We start from the raw sequence: 19681 nt of genomic DNA on the forward strand, positions 1-19681 counted from the left end.
TTGAGGGGTTGATGGAATAATGGGAATTTTCCTTATGAGACCCTATCCATGAATAGGATAGGGACCGATGATATTCCTTCTTTGTATATGTAGATCTATACTCCGGGGTGGTCCTTGGGTATCGCATGACGACTTTTTCTGGGCAAAGCATATGGGGGGTCCATCCTTCTCCATAGCCGCCGCTCAGAATGTTAGGATTTAAAATGAAGACACGATAAAAAAACCCCCAATAACACCAATTTCAACCGTGTTCGCCGACCATTCTTTTGAAAGACGCTGAATTTTGGAACCATCCTTTCACCTCTTGCGGGCCCGGACCATGATCTTCTTGCCCTTTCTCGTCGTGCCGCCCGAGGTCGCGCTCTTTGCCATCTTGGCCCGCTGTATCTCGAGACCCTGCTCCGCCTTGGTCAAGACTTTGAGCTTCTTCTTGGCGTTTTGTAGTTGCAGCCGTAACCGCGCCACTTGTTTTTCCCTGCTTTCCGTGGCATCGTCGTCGCCTTCACCGTCACCCTTGGCGTCGTCGAACCCTTCCAACTCGTCCTCGTCTCCTTCTTCGTCGTCCAGATCCATCGGTCCCTTGTCAGCGGACTTTGCCTTGGCCTCCGCCTCCGCAGCGTCCAGGAAGACAATCTTTCTCGGTCCGGTGGGTTTCCTGACACTTTCTTCGGCGTCGCTGTCGGAATTCAGGTCGTCGTCGTCGTCGTCGTCACCGCCGTTGTGGTTCGCCGCATCGATGCCGCCAATCAGGACAATCTGCTCCTCCAGACGCCTCACCTCCTTGGAGATGACGTTGCGCATGGTGCGTATGTAGCCGACATCTTGCGTCTTGAGCAGCCGTACCGTGTCCATGTCCATAGCCTTGTTGCCGCGGTCGCCGGCGACGGTACCGGACCACTTTCTGCCGTCCTTGAGGCGCGAACCCATGGAGTTGCGGCTGAGCATGCCAAAGTAGAATTCATCTTCGTTTCGGTCGGCGGCCTTTTCGCGCAGGGATTTGATCGTGGCTTTCTTCTTGTTGTAGTCCTTGGCACGGAGGGAGTAATCCTGTAGGCAGAAAGTGAGCATATCAGTAACCTATCTCGACGACTAGCTGTTGCAGAGCGTCCTAGACGAACCTTGTGCTTTTCGAGGAGGCCGAAACGTTGGCGCTCCAGAGGCTGAGCGCGCTCCCTGTGGGAGCGACGCTGGACGGCGTTGCGCATAGAAGACATGGTTGTTTGGTGTTAAGGTTGTGCAAACAAGAGACTCTTTCCGCGAAAGAAAAAAAAAAGCTGGAAAGCCGTTCCCTGGAGGCGACGAAAGTGCACCGACGATCCTGGGCCGCCTGGGCAAGGTGGGATGCGGCAGAAATTTGAAAAATTTAGGCGGTCAAGATGAAGCTCCAGCCACATGCCAAGCAAAGTGTGGCTTACGGTGGTGGGTACCCGGATTTGCTTCCGTCAAAAGGTGGAAAGGACCGAAAATGCTCGGCCCGGTGGGGTATGTCCACTGTCTCAGATTCGGGACCGCCGTTTTCAGCCACTCCCCCACAAGTCGACTTTCCCTTCCCACTTCCCACTCTCCACTCAATATGCGCCTTCGGCCGACGTCAACTCAGTCAGCTTCCCTCCCAAAGCCCACGTTCCTTGAAACATTTCAGGTGCCTTGAAACGACGCGCTCTTGTTGGCTTGAGCCGTCACCTCCTCCGCCTACCTAGTCAGAAGGCGACTCGTGAGTGGGCATACTATCTAGGTTCAATGTAGTTGGAATGGCACATGTATCCGGCCTTTAAGCACCAGTCAACGATTCATAATGACATGGGTTGTCCTCCCTTTGGATTCCCACCTTATTTTCCCAATCGTTGTTTCTTCCGGAAGCATTTTGTGCAACGCTTTAGGGAGGAATGTCGCATGTCATTCGCGGAGTTGACAAGAGCTATCTGCCTTAGCCTCGATCTTAGCCAAACGTCATTCCAGTTCGATCCAAGCCTACTCAGCCTTCCAAAGGGAACGGAGGTCCAATCGCGTGTTAGTCCATACTATCACCTGTCGATTGAGTCGTTAACAGTCCGAGTGATCTACCTACTCTCTATCCGTACAGGACTACCCCCCCTTAATCCCTTTGCACAGACAATTCAAGGACGCAGTCAAGCACAAAATCATGGGTCACCCCTCGTGTTTCATGGATTGGGACGCACCAGAGTGACAGCAGACCTTCGAGACGTCGAGCGCCGCAAGAAGCAACAGGAGCTCCAAATTCCCCAAAGGTCCTCTCTCTCACACGGTCGATATCCGAGTGACGACAGTCAGCTCGTACTACAAAATGTCTGCCGCGCCTATTTTCCCCTCCCGCCGCCCCTGGTCTTCTGCATGTCACTCCTGCCTCGATTTTGTCTATTCTTCGTCCAATATGGTCGCCAAATTTCAGTTGCGAAACCATTCCCCGCCGACCTACCGGGTACTCGCGCTGCTGGTCGTCTTCGTGGTGCTCTCGGTTTTGCTATTACGGGACGATACTCCGGTGCAGCTTGAGGATGTTCCCAGCAGCAACGATGATGTCGTCAAGCCTATTAAGACAAGCTATGACTGGTCTACACATCCACAGAGGCATCCAGTCCCCCTGGCTGAGATGACAAGGCTACCGAACGGCCAGCCCCTCGCGCTCCCAAAGATACAATATGAGTTCGCCGCGGACCGATCAGACAGTCTGAAGAAGAGAGACATCGGCCTCGACATTGGCCTCATGGCCTCCCGTCGCAATGAAGTACGGAACGCCTTCAAGAAGAGCTGGCAATCATACACTAGGCACGCTTGGGGTTACGACGAATTACAACCCCTCTCATTGAGGGGCAAGAATCGCTACAACGGATGGGGTGTCACCTTGGTTGACTCCCTCGACACTCTTTGGTTGATGGGCATGTATGATGACTTCAACGACGCTGTCCAATACATTAGCACGATTGACTGGAACAACGCGACGGAGACGAGATGCAACATTTTTGAGACAAACGTCCGGTACCTCGGTGGACTCTTGTCCGCGTACGATCTCAGCGAGGAGCAAGTCCTCCTTGACAAGGCCGTTGAGCTCGCCAACATGCTCTATGCGGCCTTCGACACGCCGAATCGCTTCCCTCCTTACAGCTTCAATTTCGAGGAGCTCAGAGCCGGGAAAGTCTTGCCTGACCCCTATCAGAGCGCAGCCTCCATCGGCAGCATGTCCCTCGAGTTCACCAGGCTTGCGCAGCTGACCGGCGACTTCAAGTTCTACGACGCCATCGAGCGCATAAAGAAGGCCTTTGACCGAATCCAAGACGATACGCTGCTGCCCGGCATGTGGCCCAACTTCATCAACGTCCGCGACGACTTCCAAACGACCAACAACGTCTTCAAGCTCGGTGGAGACGGCGATGCGCTCTACGAATACCTCCCAAAGATGCACGTCCTCCTCGGCGGCCTTGACACGTCATACGAGAAGATGTACAGGGGCGCAGCGAAAGCGACAAAGGGCCACCTCCTCTACCGGCCCATGACGCCGCAAAAGGACGACATCCTGCTCCTCGGCACCGCCATCGTCAACGAGAAGCTCCGCAAGATTGACCAGATCTCAGAGCTCGAGCACCTGTCCTGCTTCGCAGGCGGCATGTTCGCCATGGCGGGCAAGCTCTTTGACATACCCGACGACGTCGACCTCGGCGACAAGCTCGCGCGCGGGTGCGCGTGGGCGTACAAGTCCTTCAAGAGCGGTCTCATGCCGGAGAAGTCCCAGGTCGTCAAGTGCGACACCGTCGAGGTGTGCGAGTGGGATGAGCAGAAGTGGGTGGCGCAGAGCAGCCACCACGCGCCTAGGGGGTTCTGGCGCATCGACGACGCGCATTACAACCTGCGGCCCGAGGCTATTGAGAGTCTGTTTGTGCTGTACCGGGTCACTGGCAAGGCGGACCTTCTGGATATGGCGTGGGACATGTTCGAGGCCGTGCAGAAGGCGACGCAGACCGACGACGCCCACGCTGTCGTCGTCGATGTGACGTATAGCCAGTCGCGGCAGGAGGATAGCATGGAGAGCTTCTTCTTTGCTGAGACGTTGAAGTACTTTTACCTCATCTTCTCCGATCCGGAGCTCATCAGCTTGGATGAATGGGTTTTCAACACTGAAGCTCACCCACTCAAACGGCCGACAAAGTCTTGAAGCGAGGAAGACTCTCACGATAATGCAGAGGTGCGGCAAACCAGTTAGTAATATTAATAGGCGATACCTCGGGAAAAGATACCAAGAGGCATATTACAGGCACACGCCCTACACGGTGATGGCATCTACTTCACATCGGATGATATCACGGATATCTCAGAGCCATCGATACCGGCAGTGTACGTGTTGGGGGATCGGATACTACCCAGGAGTCAAGGAGTTTTGTTACCTAAATCAATGTTATACACAGTCTCGTCAGGGCTTTGGGGTTGACTTATGGTCGTTACAGAGAATTGTGTTGTGGCTGAGAACGATTGGACTCTTGGGTCAAATGTCAGGAAAGAGTAACTTACCTACTTCCTGCGGCCATTCACCAATTGTGCCTCCCTTGGGCAAAAATATTCGTACTGACAGTGCAGTCTCCCTAAGCATCACTTTGTCTTCGCAGGGTGGTTACACAAGAACATTCGCATTCCATTTGACTCCATCGCGTCGACTTAACGCCCTGTGTATGTTACACAATCACTTAAAGCACGTTCGAGTGTTTCTCAATCGCCTGCCCGGCTAATGCTTGCGAGGAATACCTACATAATCTGTCTCTCTTGACCGTTGCCCGCCATGCCCGCCATGCCCGCCGTGCCCCGCCGTGCCCCGCCAGATGCCCCCTTACATGTCGGCCCGGGGTAGCTACCTATCGTCCCCCCTGCCAAGGAGGTGATGCCCGCTTCCGTAGAAAGCATTTTTCGGATTCGAGGCTCTCCAGCGTCCGAGACTCCGGGGGCTACCCGTGGCGTCGCGACCTAGAAGGTACAGCTTCGTTCTGTCCGACTCTACCTCGCGACTATTGAGTAAGGCCAGTCCAGCCGTGTCATTTTTCCCATCATGTTTATGGAAGCCGACACTTTCGCACGGCAGCAGTGATGTCAATGAAGCCTAGCCACTTGATATACTGTGGTGGGATAAGACGACCAGCTATTCCGACTCGGCGACTCCAGATGGTAGCCTTGGAGAGACTCTTGCCTGGATGAGATGCGAAGGTCAGCGGAAGAATGCGCAACCGATCTTGTAGGGCCGTTTCGGACCGAAGTCTAACATCGGTAGGTGATGGGCTTAGAAAGATGCCGAGCGCCCTTCTCCCTAGAGTCACGGTCTCCCTGGGATTCCACGCCCGCATTGCTGTCAGACACGGTGACTGGCAGCTCCAGTAGGCTAAAGTAGTCTCGGTACCTTGCCCTTTTCCCTTTCGGCTAACTTGCCCTCTGAACCGTGCAGATGCGGCGTGATACAAGCCAACTTGATGCCGGCTGCCTACCTCAGGGTTTTTAAGTGAGTGACGCCAATGATTGAATTATAATTGGAGGCTAATCGGAAATGCGATGGAAGCAGAGAAGCATAGAAGCTACACTTGCATCCTCATGGGCCGCTAATTCATGGTCTCTGAAGCATGGGGATGATGGAATAATGTTTGCACAAGTTAGCCTGTATAAGACGTATACTTTATGCATATTTGCGAGACTATTATGAAGTCTCTATAGAAATTTCTCTACTAAAATACGAGTCTCGGGCGCCTATGACCAGCACATAATGGATATCTCATACCGAGTTCCCGTTTTACATCAAGCGCTCAGCATAGTAAACGCAACCCATAGTTTGTCGCTTTTAATTATCCTTTGATATATATTTATGGCCGAGCTGAACAGAATGGGATATGTTATAAATACTACGGAGACTCTCTTTAATGTAGAGACTAGGTCTTTTATCTGTCTTTAAGCGGGGTATTATTCGCTAGTTATAAGCCGTCTTCATCCTTACTGCGAGTTCCTCAGTAGTCAGAAGGCGATGCTCCAACTACGTCTCGAGCGGACCGTTCTAAGTGAATCCAAGATTTTAGGACAGCAGCCCCGAATCAATGTGTGAATGAAGCTTTCGTAAATGACATTTGCCAGTAGACTTGTTGACTTGACGGAGAAATTACCAGAAGGCTAGTTGGCCACGAGTGATAGCGTACCACTCACTATACCTAGTAAAGATGCAGTCTCAACAGTCACCGGAGGCATCCTATGTGTGCTGTTTGCTTGGGATTGGCAAGTGAGCCCGTATCACTTGTGATCATTCAAGGGGTATAGCTACGCGGTATGTACGGCTTTTAGCTGTATGTGAAGATGAGGAAGCTCATCTCGTCATCTAATTCGAGGCCAGAAACCAGGGCATCTCATCAACTTTTGGCGCCCTCTCTAAATGTGTTTGCTCCTCGTCTTGAGAAGGCGGCCGGGGTATGTAGCAGTTCTCTCTACCTTTTCCACTTTTTGTTTGGTAGGCAAATCAATCACATCAGGTCCTCTTCTTCCTCGTCCTCTGCAACCTCCTCCTCATCCTGCTTGAAGATGGCCTTCTCCGCCAACGCCAGCGTCTGCCGCACCGGCAAGCCAACTACGTTATCAAAGCTGCCCTCAATCTTCTCGACGAGCAACATGCCGCCCATGCCCTGTACAGCGTACCCGCCCGCCTTATCCGCCCCCTCCCTCGTCTTGACGTACGCCTCGATCACGTCGTCCGGCAAGCCGTTGGCCTCCTGCGCAAAGTACACCTTTGTCTCCTCCGTGTGCTGGCAAATCTCGTAGCCCGGCGACCGCGCGTCCTCCCTCGGCGCGACGACGCACACGGCCGTCAGGACCCTGTGCACGCGGGTATCCCGCAGGTGGCGCAGCATCTTGATGTGCTCGGCCTCGCTCCGCGGCTTCTCGAGGACGCGGCCGTCGCGGGTGACGATGACGGTGTCGGCGGCGATGACGAGGTCCGGGTCCGGGATGGAGGCGAGGTGCGTCTGCAGGGCCGTCTCGTAGACGTCGAGGCACTTTTGGCGGGCCGTGGCGGAGACGTATTCGTACGGGCCGTAGGCGGACTTGTCGAGGTCCTCGGGCTTCGTCGAGGGTGTGATTTCGAGGTCCTTGAGGCCGATCTGGGCGAGGAGGGCGCGCCGCCGCGGGGAGGCGGAGGCGAGGATGACGCGCTTGGATTTTAGGTAGGAGAGGACGGGGAGGTTGAGGGGCAGCGGTCCCCGAGGGCCGCCGGGACCGCCGGCGGCGGCGGAGGGTGCTCGTGGCCGGGTGAGGTGTTCGGTGGCCTTTGTGTGATCGGGTGGAGGGTCGGAGGCTGTCTTGACGTCGGCCATTGTGGTGTTGGTCGTGGTGTATGGGTGTGTGTGAGAGTGTGTGGAGAGTGAAGCGCTTGATCTGTGCGGAAGTGGGAAAAGATTCGGTGTCAATTGGGTGTTTTTGGAAGAATCTAGTTTTGTTTCTTTTGAGTGTAGGGTAACGTCAGGATGGGAATCGAAGTGCAGCTAATATCGGAAAGAAAGGAGGTCTACGGATAGCGGATTGTGGGCCGGCAAGCTGTAGAATTTCTGGATGAGCAATCAATCCCGACCCAATGCCAATGAGGTCACACGCAGCCTTGAAAGCGTGGGACGTGCCAACCCCGCCAGGTCCACGCGATTGATTGATTTCTTGGTCTTATCTTATCTGCCTCTACTGTGTACGAAATACCTACCTTAGGTAAGGTAATTAAGGTAAGGTCCCTAAAGAGCGTTGGGCGACAGGTTCAGCTCCTGTTCCGGCGGTGCCAGCCAGCCCTGCGGGCGGAAACAAACGTGCTGCAGGAACCTTACCAGACAGGGGTGGGGTGGTGGCTTTCTGCGAATCCCGCAAATCGCAATGCGGAGGAAAGTCTGGAGGGGGGATCTGATCTCAGAGCTCTGGTGCGAAACGGCATGTGATCGTGCGAAACACATACTCTCTCTCTCACACACACTCCCTCACTCATACACTACACACGCACATATACCCCGTTCGCCTTCTCTTTTTCAACGCCAAAGCTCAGTAAAAGGTATCGATCGGTCGGTCATTCGTTCATGGATCACCTCCACTTATAACACCACCTCCGTACTTTGCATCTGCATCCTATAGAAACTGAATGTGCCCCCCGCGCCAATGTCTTCCCCCAATAAGTCCAATTCCCCTTCAGCGGCGGCGGATGCCGAGGCGCCAGAAGAGAAGCCGCGCCTGACCGAGGCGGAGAAGAAGCAGAATCACATCGCGTCTGGTACGTCAATATCCTCTCTTTTAGAAGCTTCTGCACATTCTACGCGCACACGCTTGGAGCAAACTCGTCATTTGGCGCGGAACTGGCTAATACGACATAAATCCGCTACAGAGCAGAAGCGACGCCAGGCCATCCGCGAGGGCTTCGACCGCCTGACGGAGCTTGTCCCCGGCCTCGAAGGCCAGGGCCGTTCCGAGGGTCTCGTGTTGAAGAAGACGGTGGAGTTTATGAAGGAGCAGCTCAGGCAGCGTCAGGAATTGGTCGAGCGCATTGAGAGTTCCGGCGGCGAGGTTGACGAGAAGTACAAGCGGTGAGTTGTGAGCACCCCGGATGAGACTGTGCCCAGTTACTGACGGCCATTGTAGACCGTTGTCCCATCAGCAGGCGAACAGCACTTCCAACAGGACTAGGTAATGGAACAGCAGGAGGGCGGGGTGTGCGCTGCGTTGTTGACTTTTGATTCTTTCAATGGGATTTGTTTAATGGAGTTGAGGATGATTGGTGTAGATTATATTATACCTTGGGAACGGGAGTGAGAATAGGTGTTCCGTCGTCGTATGGGGCTTCAGAACAACGACTAATAATGCTGCGAGGAGGCTTGACCTTGCGTTTTCATCATGACTATAATACAAAAACCCGCCAAGTCGGCGTTTGTTGTAGTGGTAGGTAGTGTACATTTCTAACATCTGTGTTATACACGGGAGCGCGCGCGCGAACAAACACCAATCTACTGGTACGTTGCCACTTTCTCCTGCATCTTTTCCAGCAAAGCCAGGGGATTCATCTGCTGCCGAGATCCCTTTGATGTGCCCCCTGAGCTTCCCGGACCGTCCGTCGCCTCGACAGTCACCTGCTTCGCCGCGACGTCGCCCTTTCCCACCACCAGTATGAAACCGGGCTGCTTCTCCCTCGCCTCCTTGAGCTTCTTCGCCAACGACCGCGCGCTGGCGTCGATCTCGACCGCGAAGCCCGTAGGGCGCGGCTGTCGCGGGTTCGCCGGGTCCCGCACGCGGTCGTGGCCCGTCAGGATATCCTTCACCTCGGACGCCCAGCTCATGACGGGTTCCGTGTCGTTGATGGCCAGGATCACGCACTGCCGCGGGTTCAGCCAGAACGGCCACCGGCCCTTGTACTCCTCAATCAGCAGCGCCATCAGCCGCTCGACAGACCCCAAAATGGCCCGGTGGATCATGACGGGCGGTACGGGTCCGTACGTCTCGAGGTCCGCCGCCGACACGTTGGCGCCGTCCAGCGGGAGACCCTGCGCCTCGAGCGCGGGCGCGGGCGCCTGGTACTCGAGGTTGAAGCGCTGCGGCAGCTGGAAGTCGAGCTGGATCGTGCCGGCCTGGTGCGATTTGCCGTGCGAGTCGTGCAGCATCACATCAATCTTTGGTCCGTAAAAGGCGCCGTCGCCTTCCTTGACGGTGTACTTCAGCCCAGCCTGCTCCAGCGCGTCGCGCAGCTGCGACTCGGCGCGCGCCCACTCGGCGTCGGTGCCAATGTAATGGTCTGCGGGCCTGGTCGAGAGCGCGAAATCAAACTGCTCGAGCCCGAGCGCGCCGTAGACCGTCTTCATGAAGTCGAGCGTCTTGAAGACTTCCTCCTGGATCTGGATGGGGCGGCAAAAGACGTGGCCGTCGTCCTGGTGGAAGCGGCGCACGCGCGTCAGGCCGCTGAGGGCGCCCGAGATCTCGTTGCGGTGCAGCGGGCTGAAGTCGGCGTAGCGGATGGGCAGGTCGCGGTAGCTGCGGTTCTTGGAGGCGAAGATGAGGCAGTGGCCCGGGCAGTTCATTGGCTTGAGGCCGTAGTCGTCGTCCTCGCCCTCGGCTTGCCTTGCCGCCTGCTCGCCGCTGGCTCCCTCGTGCGGTTGGTCTCCGTGAGAGCCGCCGCAGCAGCTCATCTTCTCCTCGGGTGCGCGCGCGCGGCTGGTGACGGTGTACATGTCGTCGGCATAGTTTTGCAGGTGGCCCGATACCTCCCATAGCGACTTTTTGTAGATATTTGGCGTGATGACCTCGTCAAAGCCGTAGTGGACGTACTGCCGCCGTAAGAAGTCGACCAGTCGGTTGAAGATTCGCGTGCCGTTCGGGAGGAATATCGGGGAGCCGGGGCTGTAGACGGAGGATGTGAAGAGCTCCTGCTGGACGCCGAGCTTGCGGTGGTCGGGGAGGTCATCTTCTGCGGCGGCGGCCGGTGGTTGTGATGGCGGTGGTGGTGGTGCGGCTTTCTTGTCGGCGTACCATCGTCTCGGGAGGCATTGGGGTCTCAGTGCCGCCGCCGGGCTTCGGAGGAGGATCGGTACCGCACGGGAGGCTGGTCGGAGAGACCGTGCGGGAAGCATTGTGCTGCGGGTTGCTGGCAATCGGGAGTGGGAATGTCCATTCGGCATTGAAGATTCTCGAGATGCGACTCGAATTTGTGATGCAAGGATCCTGAGAGCTTGCATACAAAAGGGGTTTAGCGTCAATTGGACCGGGAGCTTGACAGGGTCCGCACGGACGACAGCTGTTCAGTCCAATCATCCCGTCACCCGGATTTCGAACCCTTCCATCTCGTTAACCTCATTTCTGTTCACTCAAATGTCGTATTCCCTCAACGCAAAGTTCACAAGAGGCGAGACTTGATCACGTATTTCCGGTATCGCCCTTTGCATTGACACCGCTCTGATAGTTCCTGGTCACCAACTGGATATCAGGGGAGTTAGGGGATTTAGGATCCGCCACCATCCGAACCGCATTTATACCGGGACTCGAGTCAGCCGGGGAGTTAAGAACCAGAAGAGCGAGGTTGTCGCAATGCATTGTGACGTGTCACGAACTCTTCGAACGTCGAGATACCCGTTCGTGCTGTTCCTAACCCTATGCCAACCAAGGCACAAGCAATTCCCCTCAAACTCTGACTCCAGACCTGTAATCGCGGGGGAGACGTACCCTCGATGGCAGCCCAATGATGACAATGTTACTCCGTACTGTCAGCATTGATCTTCATACAACGTGCGGTCGAATCTCACTAGAAATCAGTTTTCGCCGTTGGCTTAAACTCAATTGGCCGGCCATCGACACGAGGCAAGCCACCCGTGCCAAGCGAAATATCTCCTTTCTGTTGTCGCGGCTCTAGTTATCGCCGATGTGGCTTCCCAACCGTGATCGACCGTGTAACCTGTACCTGTGAACTTGCACCCGATATTCTGGAGGGGCATGAGGGGCGAAATATGAGTGCGCCGATCGTGTAACCGAATAAGGTAGCCAAAGTCCAATTATGCGCTCACGTGGCACTGCTTCTCCATGATCGTCATTGGCTGATAACGATCAACATCACTCTATTGCTACCGCATCGATTTTGGAATAGTGACAAGTACTACTTTTTCGAGATACGTGGGTTCTATTGGCAACAATCTTGTCACACAATCGTGCCGCAATAGGCGAGAGAAACCAATAACTCATTTGCGGAAACACAGCATTTGCATCGGAACCAGAGTGAGCCGTGGAACAAGCCCCCCCAAATTTCATTCAGACAGGGCCAAGGTATCTAAACGCTATGAAAAGCAACCACCAAACTTCAGTTCCGGTAGGTAATCGCCTTGGTCCGCACCCACTCATCCAGGCCAGAGGAGCCGAATCTGCCGAATCCGCTTGACTTGACGCCGCCGTGGGGCAGACCAGGCTCGTCGTGGACAGTCATGTTGTTGATGTGGACGGCGCCCGACTCAATCTCCTTTGCGAAGCGAAGACCTGTCCGCAGATCCTCTGTGAAGACGGCAGATGTCAGGCCGTACTCTGTGTCGTTGGCCAGCTTGATCGCCTCCTCCTCGGTCTCTACCTCAAAGAGAGCCACAGAGGGGCCGAAGGACTCGGTCTTGTAAATGTCCATGTCGGTCGTGACGTTCTTGATGACGATGGGTCGCAACCTCGTCTTTGACGTCTGTTCAGCGTCAACATCGCCGGCAAGGAGGGCAGCGCCCTTGCCCACGGCATCCTTGACAAGCTTCTTGTTCTTCTCAACGGCTACCGCGTTGATAAGGACGGGCGCATCGGATTGCGACGGGAAGATCTTTTCGATGGAGGCCGACAGCTTCGACTGGAACTGCTCGCTGATCTTCTTGTGCACGATGATACGCTCAGTACTCATGCAGATTTGGCCTCCGTGAAGGAAAGACCCGACTGCACACTGGTCTGCGGCCAGCTCAAGATCGGCGTCATCCCATACGATAGCCGGGGCCTTGCCTCCAAGCTCCAGCAGTACTGGCTTCAAGTTCTCACCCGCCAGCTTTGCGATGATGCGACCGACGCCTGTGCTGCCGGTGAAGTTGATCTTCTTGATCTCGGGGTGAGCGATCAGCGATGATGTGATGGCAGCAGCGTTGGCGGGCTCGTGAACGATTACGTTCAGGACACCCTTGGGCAAGCCGGCTTCGTGGAAGCAAGAGACCATCTCCACCAGCGTTCGTGGAGAGAACTCTGAGGCCTTGAGAACGGCGGTGTTACCGGCGGCGATGGGGAATGCTATTGACCTTGCGCCCAAAATGTAAGGGGCGTTCCTGCTTGAATGTTAGCCATCTACTTGTTTACAAGCATTATCTTTGTACTAACCAAGGAGCAATGGCGAGGACGACTCCGTAGGGTTCCTTAATGACCATTGCGCTGACATTCGGGTCATTGGTTGTCGGGAGAGAGCCCTGGATGGTGAGGAGGCGTCCGCCGACGTCTTTGAGGCAGCCGATGCCTAAACCTAGAATGTACTCTGACCAGCCTGCGGCAGCACCCGTCTCCTCAGACATGACGCGGACCAATTCCTCCTTTCGAGACTCCATGATAGCAGCAGCCTTGAGGAAGATCTCCTGACGTTGGCTGAGCGTTGTCTTCTTCCAGCTTTTGAAGGCTTTGGCCGCGGAATCAACTGCGGCCAAGGCATCTTCCTCAGTTGCGCTACCGCACTTGTGAATGACCTTTCCGGTAGCGGGTGAGACAACGTCAAATATCTTTTTTGTGACAAACTGCTCTCCATCCAGGAAGAAGGGAACAGTGTAGTTCCCAGCTGGGGCGTCACCATTGGTTTGTGTCGACATGGCTAGGAAAGGATCTGAGAATCGAGCTGAGAAAGTTGATCAGGAGTATCCGAACTACGGCAGAGGGAGATAGTGAGGGTCTTATGTAGGTAGGTGTAAGAGAGGTCAGATGCGAACCGAATGCAGCTGAGCAATGGATTCTTATACTGCCGTGAGAGGTAGCCACCGACCGACGTGGAGCGCTTTGTTAATTCCAAACCCATGCCCTTTTCGATATGCCGATGGTCAACGCCACGCCCTCTAGTGCCCGGAACCCCGCACGCGGAAAGTGGACGCGGGGAGAAACTCTGAGACGACCTGACTAGGGAAATGCTCACACTCAATCCTTTGAAACCAATTCTACCAATTGCTTTGAAATCTGGGTATAAAGATGGCTTATGTCCCCCGTTTCACCCCAGTCGGAGTGGGCTTGGTTGGGCGGTCCCGGGCAGGGACCCGGAGGTGGATACTACACTTCTCTCCCAGTTGAGCAGCATCCCCGGCCGATAACCCGCATCGTGCTGACGGGATGCACGGGAAGTGCTTAGAATTGGGACTTTGTTCAGATGTGAGACTTCAGCGTCCTGTGTGCAGTCGTAAACGCTGTCGACTCCAGCTAGTGATGATGGTGGTAGAGTATATCTCATCCAAATGATCCAGCACTGGTGGAATTCCAAGTTGGGATGAAAGTTGTAGCGGAATTTCTCTGCGATAATACCGATTTGACCGGACGTGGGACTGCTGCAACTCCAAATCCGAGGATTTGGCCCCACGTAAATCCCGACGTTCATCAGTCTTCCTTGAAGAGTAGGCCATGGGCCAAGCAGAACTCAAGCCGAAAGGTCCTAGACCAGACACAGGATCGGACCCCAAAGTGGACGAGATTGAGTCGTGGGGAGGAATTCTGGGGGTTCGAGATGCCGGCCACAGTTACTGGAGCGCACGCGTGCCCATCTTTCCCCAACTTTATTTGCTAGAACGCCCCAAGTTTGATAGATGGCGGCGGGCAGAGGCACATGCTTTGTTGTCGAGCCTAAAAAGGTTCCGGAACAGCCGCCTAGTGCTCGGATCCAGGATGCAGCATCTCTGCTGAGACAGTGATAGACCGTCGCGGTCCCGAAGGGTGTAGCTATGTGATCGGGGTTGAGTCTTTGAAGAAACTCTTGATGACGAGCAGAAATCAAGGCCTGTCACTCCATTTCTGAAAGACAGTCGGGTCAATAAAAGGTTGAGATACAGCAGTTGAGTCTACCTGGAGAACGTCGACTACAAGAATAATCAGTTCCAATCCAAGTGATTTAACGAGGACGAACAAACAAAGCCTCACTCTCACCTTGCTTAAGTCGTGATCCCGGCATGACAAAGTGGACATCCCGGGCCCCTTTTGGGCTTTCAGTGTAAGAACCGCGTCCCTGATAGACGGCGGGTAATGTCAACCCGACCTTGCCGGGCGGTTTGGGCGCTTTCTTGGCATCGGACTCGGGCATTGCTGCAATTTGTATCTGTAGGTGCTGATCTGATGTGGGCGGTGTTGAAGATAAGCAGTTTTAAAAGGGAAAGGAAACGGAGAAGGAAATGGCTTTTGATTCTGGAAGCCGCGAGTCAGTCTCTCCACGTTCATACTCAGGTACGTGTGTTCGTCTGATCATGAACTTCTTCGGCAGGTTAATCTTGAATTTCTGTCATGGACGGCAGGAAGGAAGGGCCAAACGCCTGCAGCAGCAACTGCATGCATACCTACTGCCACTGCACCTGCCCATGGTCCCAATATGTGATTAGTCACAGTCCCACGCCTTTTGACCACAGAGCAGCCACTCAGGCAGGAGCTCACCCGCCTGGTGACCCAATTTTCACCTAGGATTTCCACTTTTGGGTTTTCTGTCTTGTCATCAATGGAGACTTGCCTCTTGGCTACTCTACCATTGCAGTGGACAGCGTGGGAACTGGTCCCCAGATGCAGGGCGAGTCAGGGTGGATAAAGGCAGAGAAAGAGGACGATATCGGACCAGCAGCTACCGTCAATATCAATTTTGGCTATCTTTGTCAATTCAGATTGCTATCTCCTGCGTCGGAGGGCTTGGGAGTTGGGGTGCCGGGGAGTATCCCGCCTGTCTGTGCACTCACTATTCTGACAGCAAGCCTGGGGCACGGTCTGGGCAGATGGAAGACTCGAAAAGCAAGGTGCCTAGGCGCCTACCTAGGTAAGGTACGGATAGATGTAGGGCCCGGTACAAGTCGGGTCCGAGTTCCCGATGCGCCTTTCCCGGACAGGCAGTTGTCATGTGTAAACTGGCACTGACTGGCAAGAATTGAGTCTGTGAGAGAGCACTGAGCAGTCACCCCGCCCGCTGCAGAAGGTGAAAGGGCGGGGAACTGCAGATTGAGTCAGCCAATGACATGACAACTCCCAGCCATTCACCCCCGTTGGTCCCCCTCCAAAAGCCCAACGGCTGGGCAGGCGCAACGAGGTCCCCTTCCACTTTCCACCGCAAATCTTGCCTCGCTCCTCAGGTCAAAAATCAACCTTCTTCCCCGCCCTCCGCGTTCGGCCGCGCCAGCTCCCACCCTCACATCGACAATACCAACACGCACGTCGCGACACCGGACCACCGCCCCAGTGAGTTTCGCTCACCGTCCAGGACATCTCCGATTGCCGAGTCTCTACCTGCGAGCTCCGTTCGCACCTCACACCACGCCCGGCCCGGGAGGGGTCACCCGAGCCCGCCTGTGCCGTGTCTTGTCTTGTCTCACCGCGGCTGACCGTCCTCCGTGCCCTGCATGGACGTCGTCTCTGCCGGCGGGGCCACGCCCGTCTCGCCCACAAGTCCCATGAGCGCCCGTCATGCGCCCAATGGGCCTCCCAAGAGGAAGCACAGCAGCATGGCCCTGGATAGCAGTCCGGGCAGCAATGCCGGTCACGACGACGACAATGAGCCTGATTCCAAGAAGCGCCAGCCCGGCGTCAAGCGCGCATGTAACGAGTGCCGACAACAAAAGGTGAGTCAACCCACCGGCCAGAATCATGACATGAGTCAACCCGCTAACCAGTCTTCCTATGGAACAGTTGCGATGCGATGTTGTTCAAGACCCTTTCCAAAGCTGTTCACGGTGTAACCGCCTCAAGCTTTCCTGCAAGATTGAGTCCAACTTCAAGCGCATAGGCAAGCGGTCGAAGCATGCCGAGATGGAAAAGGAAATCGACAGGTTGCGACGCAACATTGCACGCGCCCAAAATCAGGGTTACACCGTGGACGAGGAAGAACAAGACCTCCAATCCCCGGTTGCGACGAGCGTGTACACACACACTAGGAATCCATCCCTGATGGGCTCCGACGAGGCTGTTTCCTCGCTGTTGCACCTCAAGAGGGGAGGGTCGTACAGTCTACCACGCTACACTCACGAGCTGGAGAACGTACGCCTGACCGAGGAGTCAGTGAATCAGCTCTTCAGCCAATTCTTCGCGTACTACCACCCTTTCTTGCCATTCCTCAACCCGCAACAGACGCCTGATCAGTATTTCCAACAACACGCTCTTCTGTTTTGGTCCATTATTTCGGTTGCTGCTCGCCGGTATAGCGCAGATACTACGTTGTTGACCTCGATATCTGGGCCTCTGACCAGACTGCTGTGGTCAACCATTGGAGATGTTCCAAGCAGCTACTTTGTCGTCAAAGCTCTGTGTTTGCTATGTACTTGGCCTCTACCGACAAGCACGACAAGCGCTGACCCTACGCACATTCTATGTGGTGTTATGATGAAGGTGGCGACGGGCATCGGCCTACACAGACCAAACCACAGTCAAGACTTCTCTAGGGTGTCGGTTGACCTCAACAAAGAGCAGCTGCACGATCGTGTCTCAACATGGGCTGTCTGCAATATTGTAGCCCAGACTATTGGTACTGGTTACGGTCAACCGGCCTCAACCCTCTACGACTGGACTTTGGCTGTTCGACGAGGCGAAGACGGTCCCTTCCGGTTGACACCCGAATTGGAGGCTAGGCTTCAGGTTGAACGTTTCTGCGACAAGGTGTCCAAGGAAATGTACAGCAACGCCAGTGATCCTCGTGGGGTCGCTGGTGATGAGCACCGAGCCATGTTGATGAGAGTCTACAGAAAGGATTTCAACGAACTTCAGGCATCGGTCCTCTCGCAGCATCTGGGGCCAATTGTCAACCTACATATGCGGGCCGCAGCACTCCATTTGCGCCTAGCTGGCTTCTTTGACTCGAGCACCACGCCTGGCTACATTGATGATCTGATGGGCCTCTGGAGGGCAACCACAAGCTTCTTGGATAACATACTCGAGGTCGACAAGGTCACATCGCCCGGACAGAACTCCCCCGGACAAATTCTGCTGTATGCGACAAATTACATCCAGCAGATGTTGATCGCGGCAGGTTTTGCCTTACTCAAGCTCATGCGGTCATTCTTTGCCAAGACGATCGACTTTGATCGTGGCCGCAATCTCTTCCACCAGACCATCAATGCCATTCGCGCTACAAGTGTTGTGAACAACGACTTGCAGTGGCGTCTAGCAGAGCTAATGGTGCAAATGTGGAACGGAGCTCGACTCGACAACAACAGCACGGCCTCCTACGACAATGACGATTCGCCGCTACTCATTGACGACACCTTGCAGCTCAAGGTGCGCTGCCGCCATAGCATGAGTCTTGTGTTTGACTCTGTCTGGCGATGGAGGGAAGAATACCAAGCCCAAGGAAGAGGTTCCATCGATGGTAATTATAATGCTCTATCCCCTTCCCACCCAGTGCTCTAGCCATTGCATCCACGTCTCTCTTCGGTGTGACTGTGATGACTGACTTACGTGCCATCCTAAATAGCCATGAAACAACCTACTAATCCAGACTCAGCGAACGAGTCCTCAGCGTCATCGACCCATTTGGACAGCACTCTTATGCCGGCAACCCAAGGGCTTCAAGCGAACAGCCTGCTCGCTGCTAATGGTGCTCTCACTCCTGGCAACTCTGGTGGCATCGGCAGCCAACCACCCAGCAACAGCATGTTGAGCGGCATGTCCTACGGCGAGACCAACTACGATTTCTTCGATCCACAGCATTGGATGCTGGACGGCCTCTTGGACTTCAATTATAACTTTGTGCAACCTCTTGAGGGCGCATAGGAGCCGCATGAAATACGATACGGGAGAGCCTGTACAATGTAACTTCCCCACAGGAGTGCGAACGAAGGAAGAACGCATACGTGGGGGCGAGTTTCACGATCTGCAAATAAGCGGTGGACAGCTCGATCACAGCTTGCCAGAAAGGAGTGAGTGAATGCCCCTTCGGCAGACGTTGTATTAGGCCCCTCCGTTGGGGTCCGGGGATGAGTGACTAGGTTTGCAGCTCTCAGCGATCCTTCCATGCTCCGAGGTGAGCGACATCATTGCTTTGCGACTGCATTGCAACAAGACATATTTTGACCGGCGAAAGATGGAAGTCTTTCTATTACGTTTATACACCTGCTTTTGCCATTGGTATCCCAGAATGGAAGCTCCTTCCACCAACAAGCGATTCTCGTTGGTACACAACACTTTTTGCCTCGTTTTTATCCTCTTGATTTCCTAGCAGAGTCTGTTGATGACGGTATAATCACGCGTATATTCGACAATGAGCTCCACGACATGATCAGGCGACATCGGGTTGCGGCTTCGGTTTCGGCGGTCGTTTTGTACGTTTTCATTTCTTTCCTCGGAGGGTCTAGTGTCTGTTCCTTTTTCTTCCTCCTTTCTGGGAGCATCAAAGCATTGGCAATAGCGGGTGAAGGTGAAAGTGAAGGTTTCTTTTTCATGGGCACACTTGCAAAAGAACGCTGTGACTAGCTGTAGCTTTGTTTGAGTTCCGAAATAAATAAGATTAATTCAAGCACGCTCTGTTTACACCACTTGTTGTTTGTGTCTGGAAACCCATGGAGACTAGCAACATTGACACATGTGATGACTGCCCTCTAGATACATCGTGTATAGTTCTGCGCAGGATGGGAGTTTCCAAGCACCCATGGTCAACTTGGAATCTCAAAAACCTCCAATATCATGACGGATGAATGAGCGAGGTATGTGGCGTGTGTCCAGAGGTGAGTCACCATTCTGATGATGCCTCCTATGGGCCTTTTTTGGAACTACGGACAGGTGACCTCACGGATACCGAGGGTACACGATCCGTACGGAGACTCAGTCACACCCCCCATTGGAATCTACACGGATATCAATCGTTCCCGAGCTGTCATCAAGAGCAATAGGCATCAGTGGGCGTTATCAGGCGGACAACTTCACGTCAATGGCCCCATACATACATTACCCCCCTAATGTCAGAAACACAATTTGGGGGGGGGGGGGGGGGATATCCCATCAG

At 54.6% G+C, this 19681-nt stretch overlaps 8 protein-coding genes across 8 annotated transcripts; 4 read left to right on the top strand and 4 right to left on the bottom strand.

Annotated features, from left to right (window-relative positions):
• Window positions 1-297: 297 nt before the first annotated feature.
• BDP81DRAFT_320454 (small-subunit processome) lies at window positions 298-1214 on the bottom strand (the record flags this gene model as incomplete). The annotated part of the gene is made up of 2 exons (XM_060584527.1): window positions 298-1047; window positions 1119-1214. The coding sequence occupies 2 exons, from the start codon at window positions 1212-1214 to the stop codon at window positions 298-300; spliced, it is 846 nt and encodes a 281-aa protein (XP_060444602.1).
• A 1178-nt stretch (window positions 1215-2392) lies between these two features.
• Window positions 2393-4168, top strand: BDP81DRAFT_320377 (family 47 glycosyl hydrolase; the record flags this gene model as incomplete). The annotated part of the gene is made up of 1 exon (XM_060584520.1): window positions 2393-4168. One exon carries the CDS (start codon window positions 2393-2395, stop codon window positions 4166-4168), a length of 1776 nt encoding a protein of 591 aa, XP_060444603.1.
• A 661-nt stretch (window positions 4169-4829) lies between these two features.
• On the top strand, window positions 4830-5757 carry BDP81DRAFT_428842 (uncharacterized protein). Its single transcript, XM_060590462.1, has 4 exons — window positions 4830-5205; window positions 5283-5372; window positions 5431-5494; window positions 5555-5757. The coding sequence occupies exons 1-4, from the start codon at window positions 5193-5195 to the stop codon at window positions 5562-5564; spliced, it is 177 nt and encodes a 58-aa protein (XP_060444604.1). The 5' UTR covers window positions 4830-5192; the 3' UTR covers window positions 5565-5757.
• A 273-nt stretch (window positions 5758-6030) lies between these two features.
• On the bottom strand, window positions 6031-7615 carry BDP81DRAFT_406793 (inosine triphosphate pyrophosphatase-like protein). Its single transcript, XM_060588988.1, has one exon. It carries the CDS (start codon window positions 7338-7340, stop codon window positions 6495-6497), a length of 846 nt encoding a protein of 281 aa, XP_060444605.1. The 5' UTR covers window positions 7341-7615; the 3' UTR covers window positions 6031-6494.
• Window positions 7616-8157: 542 nt separating this feature from the next.
• BDP81DRAFT_449970 (helix-loop-helix DNA-binding domain-containing protein) lies at window positions 8158-8683 on the top strand (the record flags this gene model as incomplete). Its single annotated transcript, XM_060592465.1, has 3 exons — window positions 8158-8269; window positions 8381-8579; window positions 8635-8683. The coding sequence occupies 3 exons, from the start codon at window positions 8158-8160 to the stop codon at window positions 8681-8683; spliced, it is 360 nt and encodes a 119-aa protein (XP_060444606.1).
• A 313-nt stretch (window positions 8684-8996) lies between these two features.
• BDP81DRAFT_406795 (threonyl-tRNA synthetase) lies at window positions 8997-10639 on the bottom strand (the record flags this gene model as incomplete). The annotated part of the gene is made up of 1 exon (XM_060588989.1): window positions 8997-10639. Exon 1 carries the CDS (start codon window positions 10608-10610, stop codon window positions 8997-8999), a length of 1614 nt encoding a protein of 537 aa, XP_060444607.1. The 5' UTR covers window positions 10611-10639.
• Window positions 10640-11827: 1188 nt separating this feature from the next.
• On the bottom strand, window positions 11828-13334 carry BDP81DRAFT_461377 (aldehyde dehydrogenase; the record flags this gene model as incomplete). Its single annotated transcript, XM_060593760.1, has 2 exons — window positions 11828-12806; window positions 12859-13334. The coding sequence occupies 2 exons, from the start codon at window positions 13332-13334 to the stop codon at window positions 11828-11830; spliced, it is 1455 nt and encodes a 484-aa protein (XP_060444608.1).
• A 2757-nt stretch (window positions 13335-16091) lies between these two features.
• On the top strand, window positions 16092-18453 carry BDP81DRAFT_320418 (uncharacterized protein; the record flags this gene model as incomplete). The annotated part of the gene is made up of 3 exons (XM_060584524.1): window positions 16092-16310; window positions 16378-18049; window positions 18185-18453. 3 exons carry the CDS (start codon window positions 16092-16094, stop codon window positions 18451-18453), a joined length of 2160 nt encoding a protein of 719 aa, XP_060444609.1.
• Between the last annotated feature and the right edge of the window lie 1228 nt (window positions 18454-19681).

Source organism: Colletotrichum phormii (assembly GCF_030913505.1).
Source record: "Colletotrichum phormii strain CBS 102054 chromosome Unknown BDP81scaffold_11, whole genome shotgun sequence".
Classification (NCBI taxonomy): Eukaryota; Fungi; Ascomycota; class Sordariomycetes; order Glomerellales; family Glomerellaceae; genus Colletotrichum; species Colletotrichum phormii.

Bases quoted from the DNA above. Each gene is read 5' to 3' on its own strand.
- BDP81DRAFT_428842 (XM_060590462.1), top strand. The intron at 5,373-5,430 runs GTAGGCTAAAGT...ACTTGCCCTCTG, and splicing joins CACGGTGACTGGCAGCTCCA to AACCGTGCAGATGCGGCGTG.
- BDP81DRAFT_406793 (XM_060588988.1), bottom strand. From the start codon at position 7,340: ATGGCCGACGTCAAGACAGCCTCCGACCCTCCACCCGATCACACAAAG.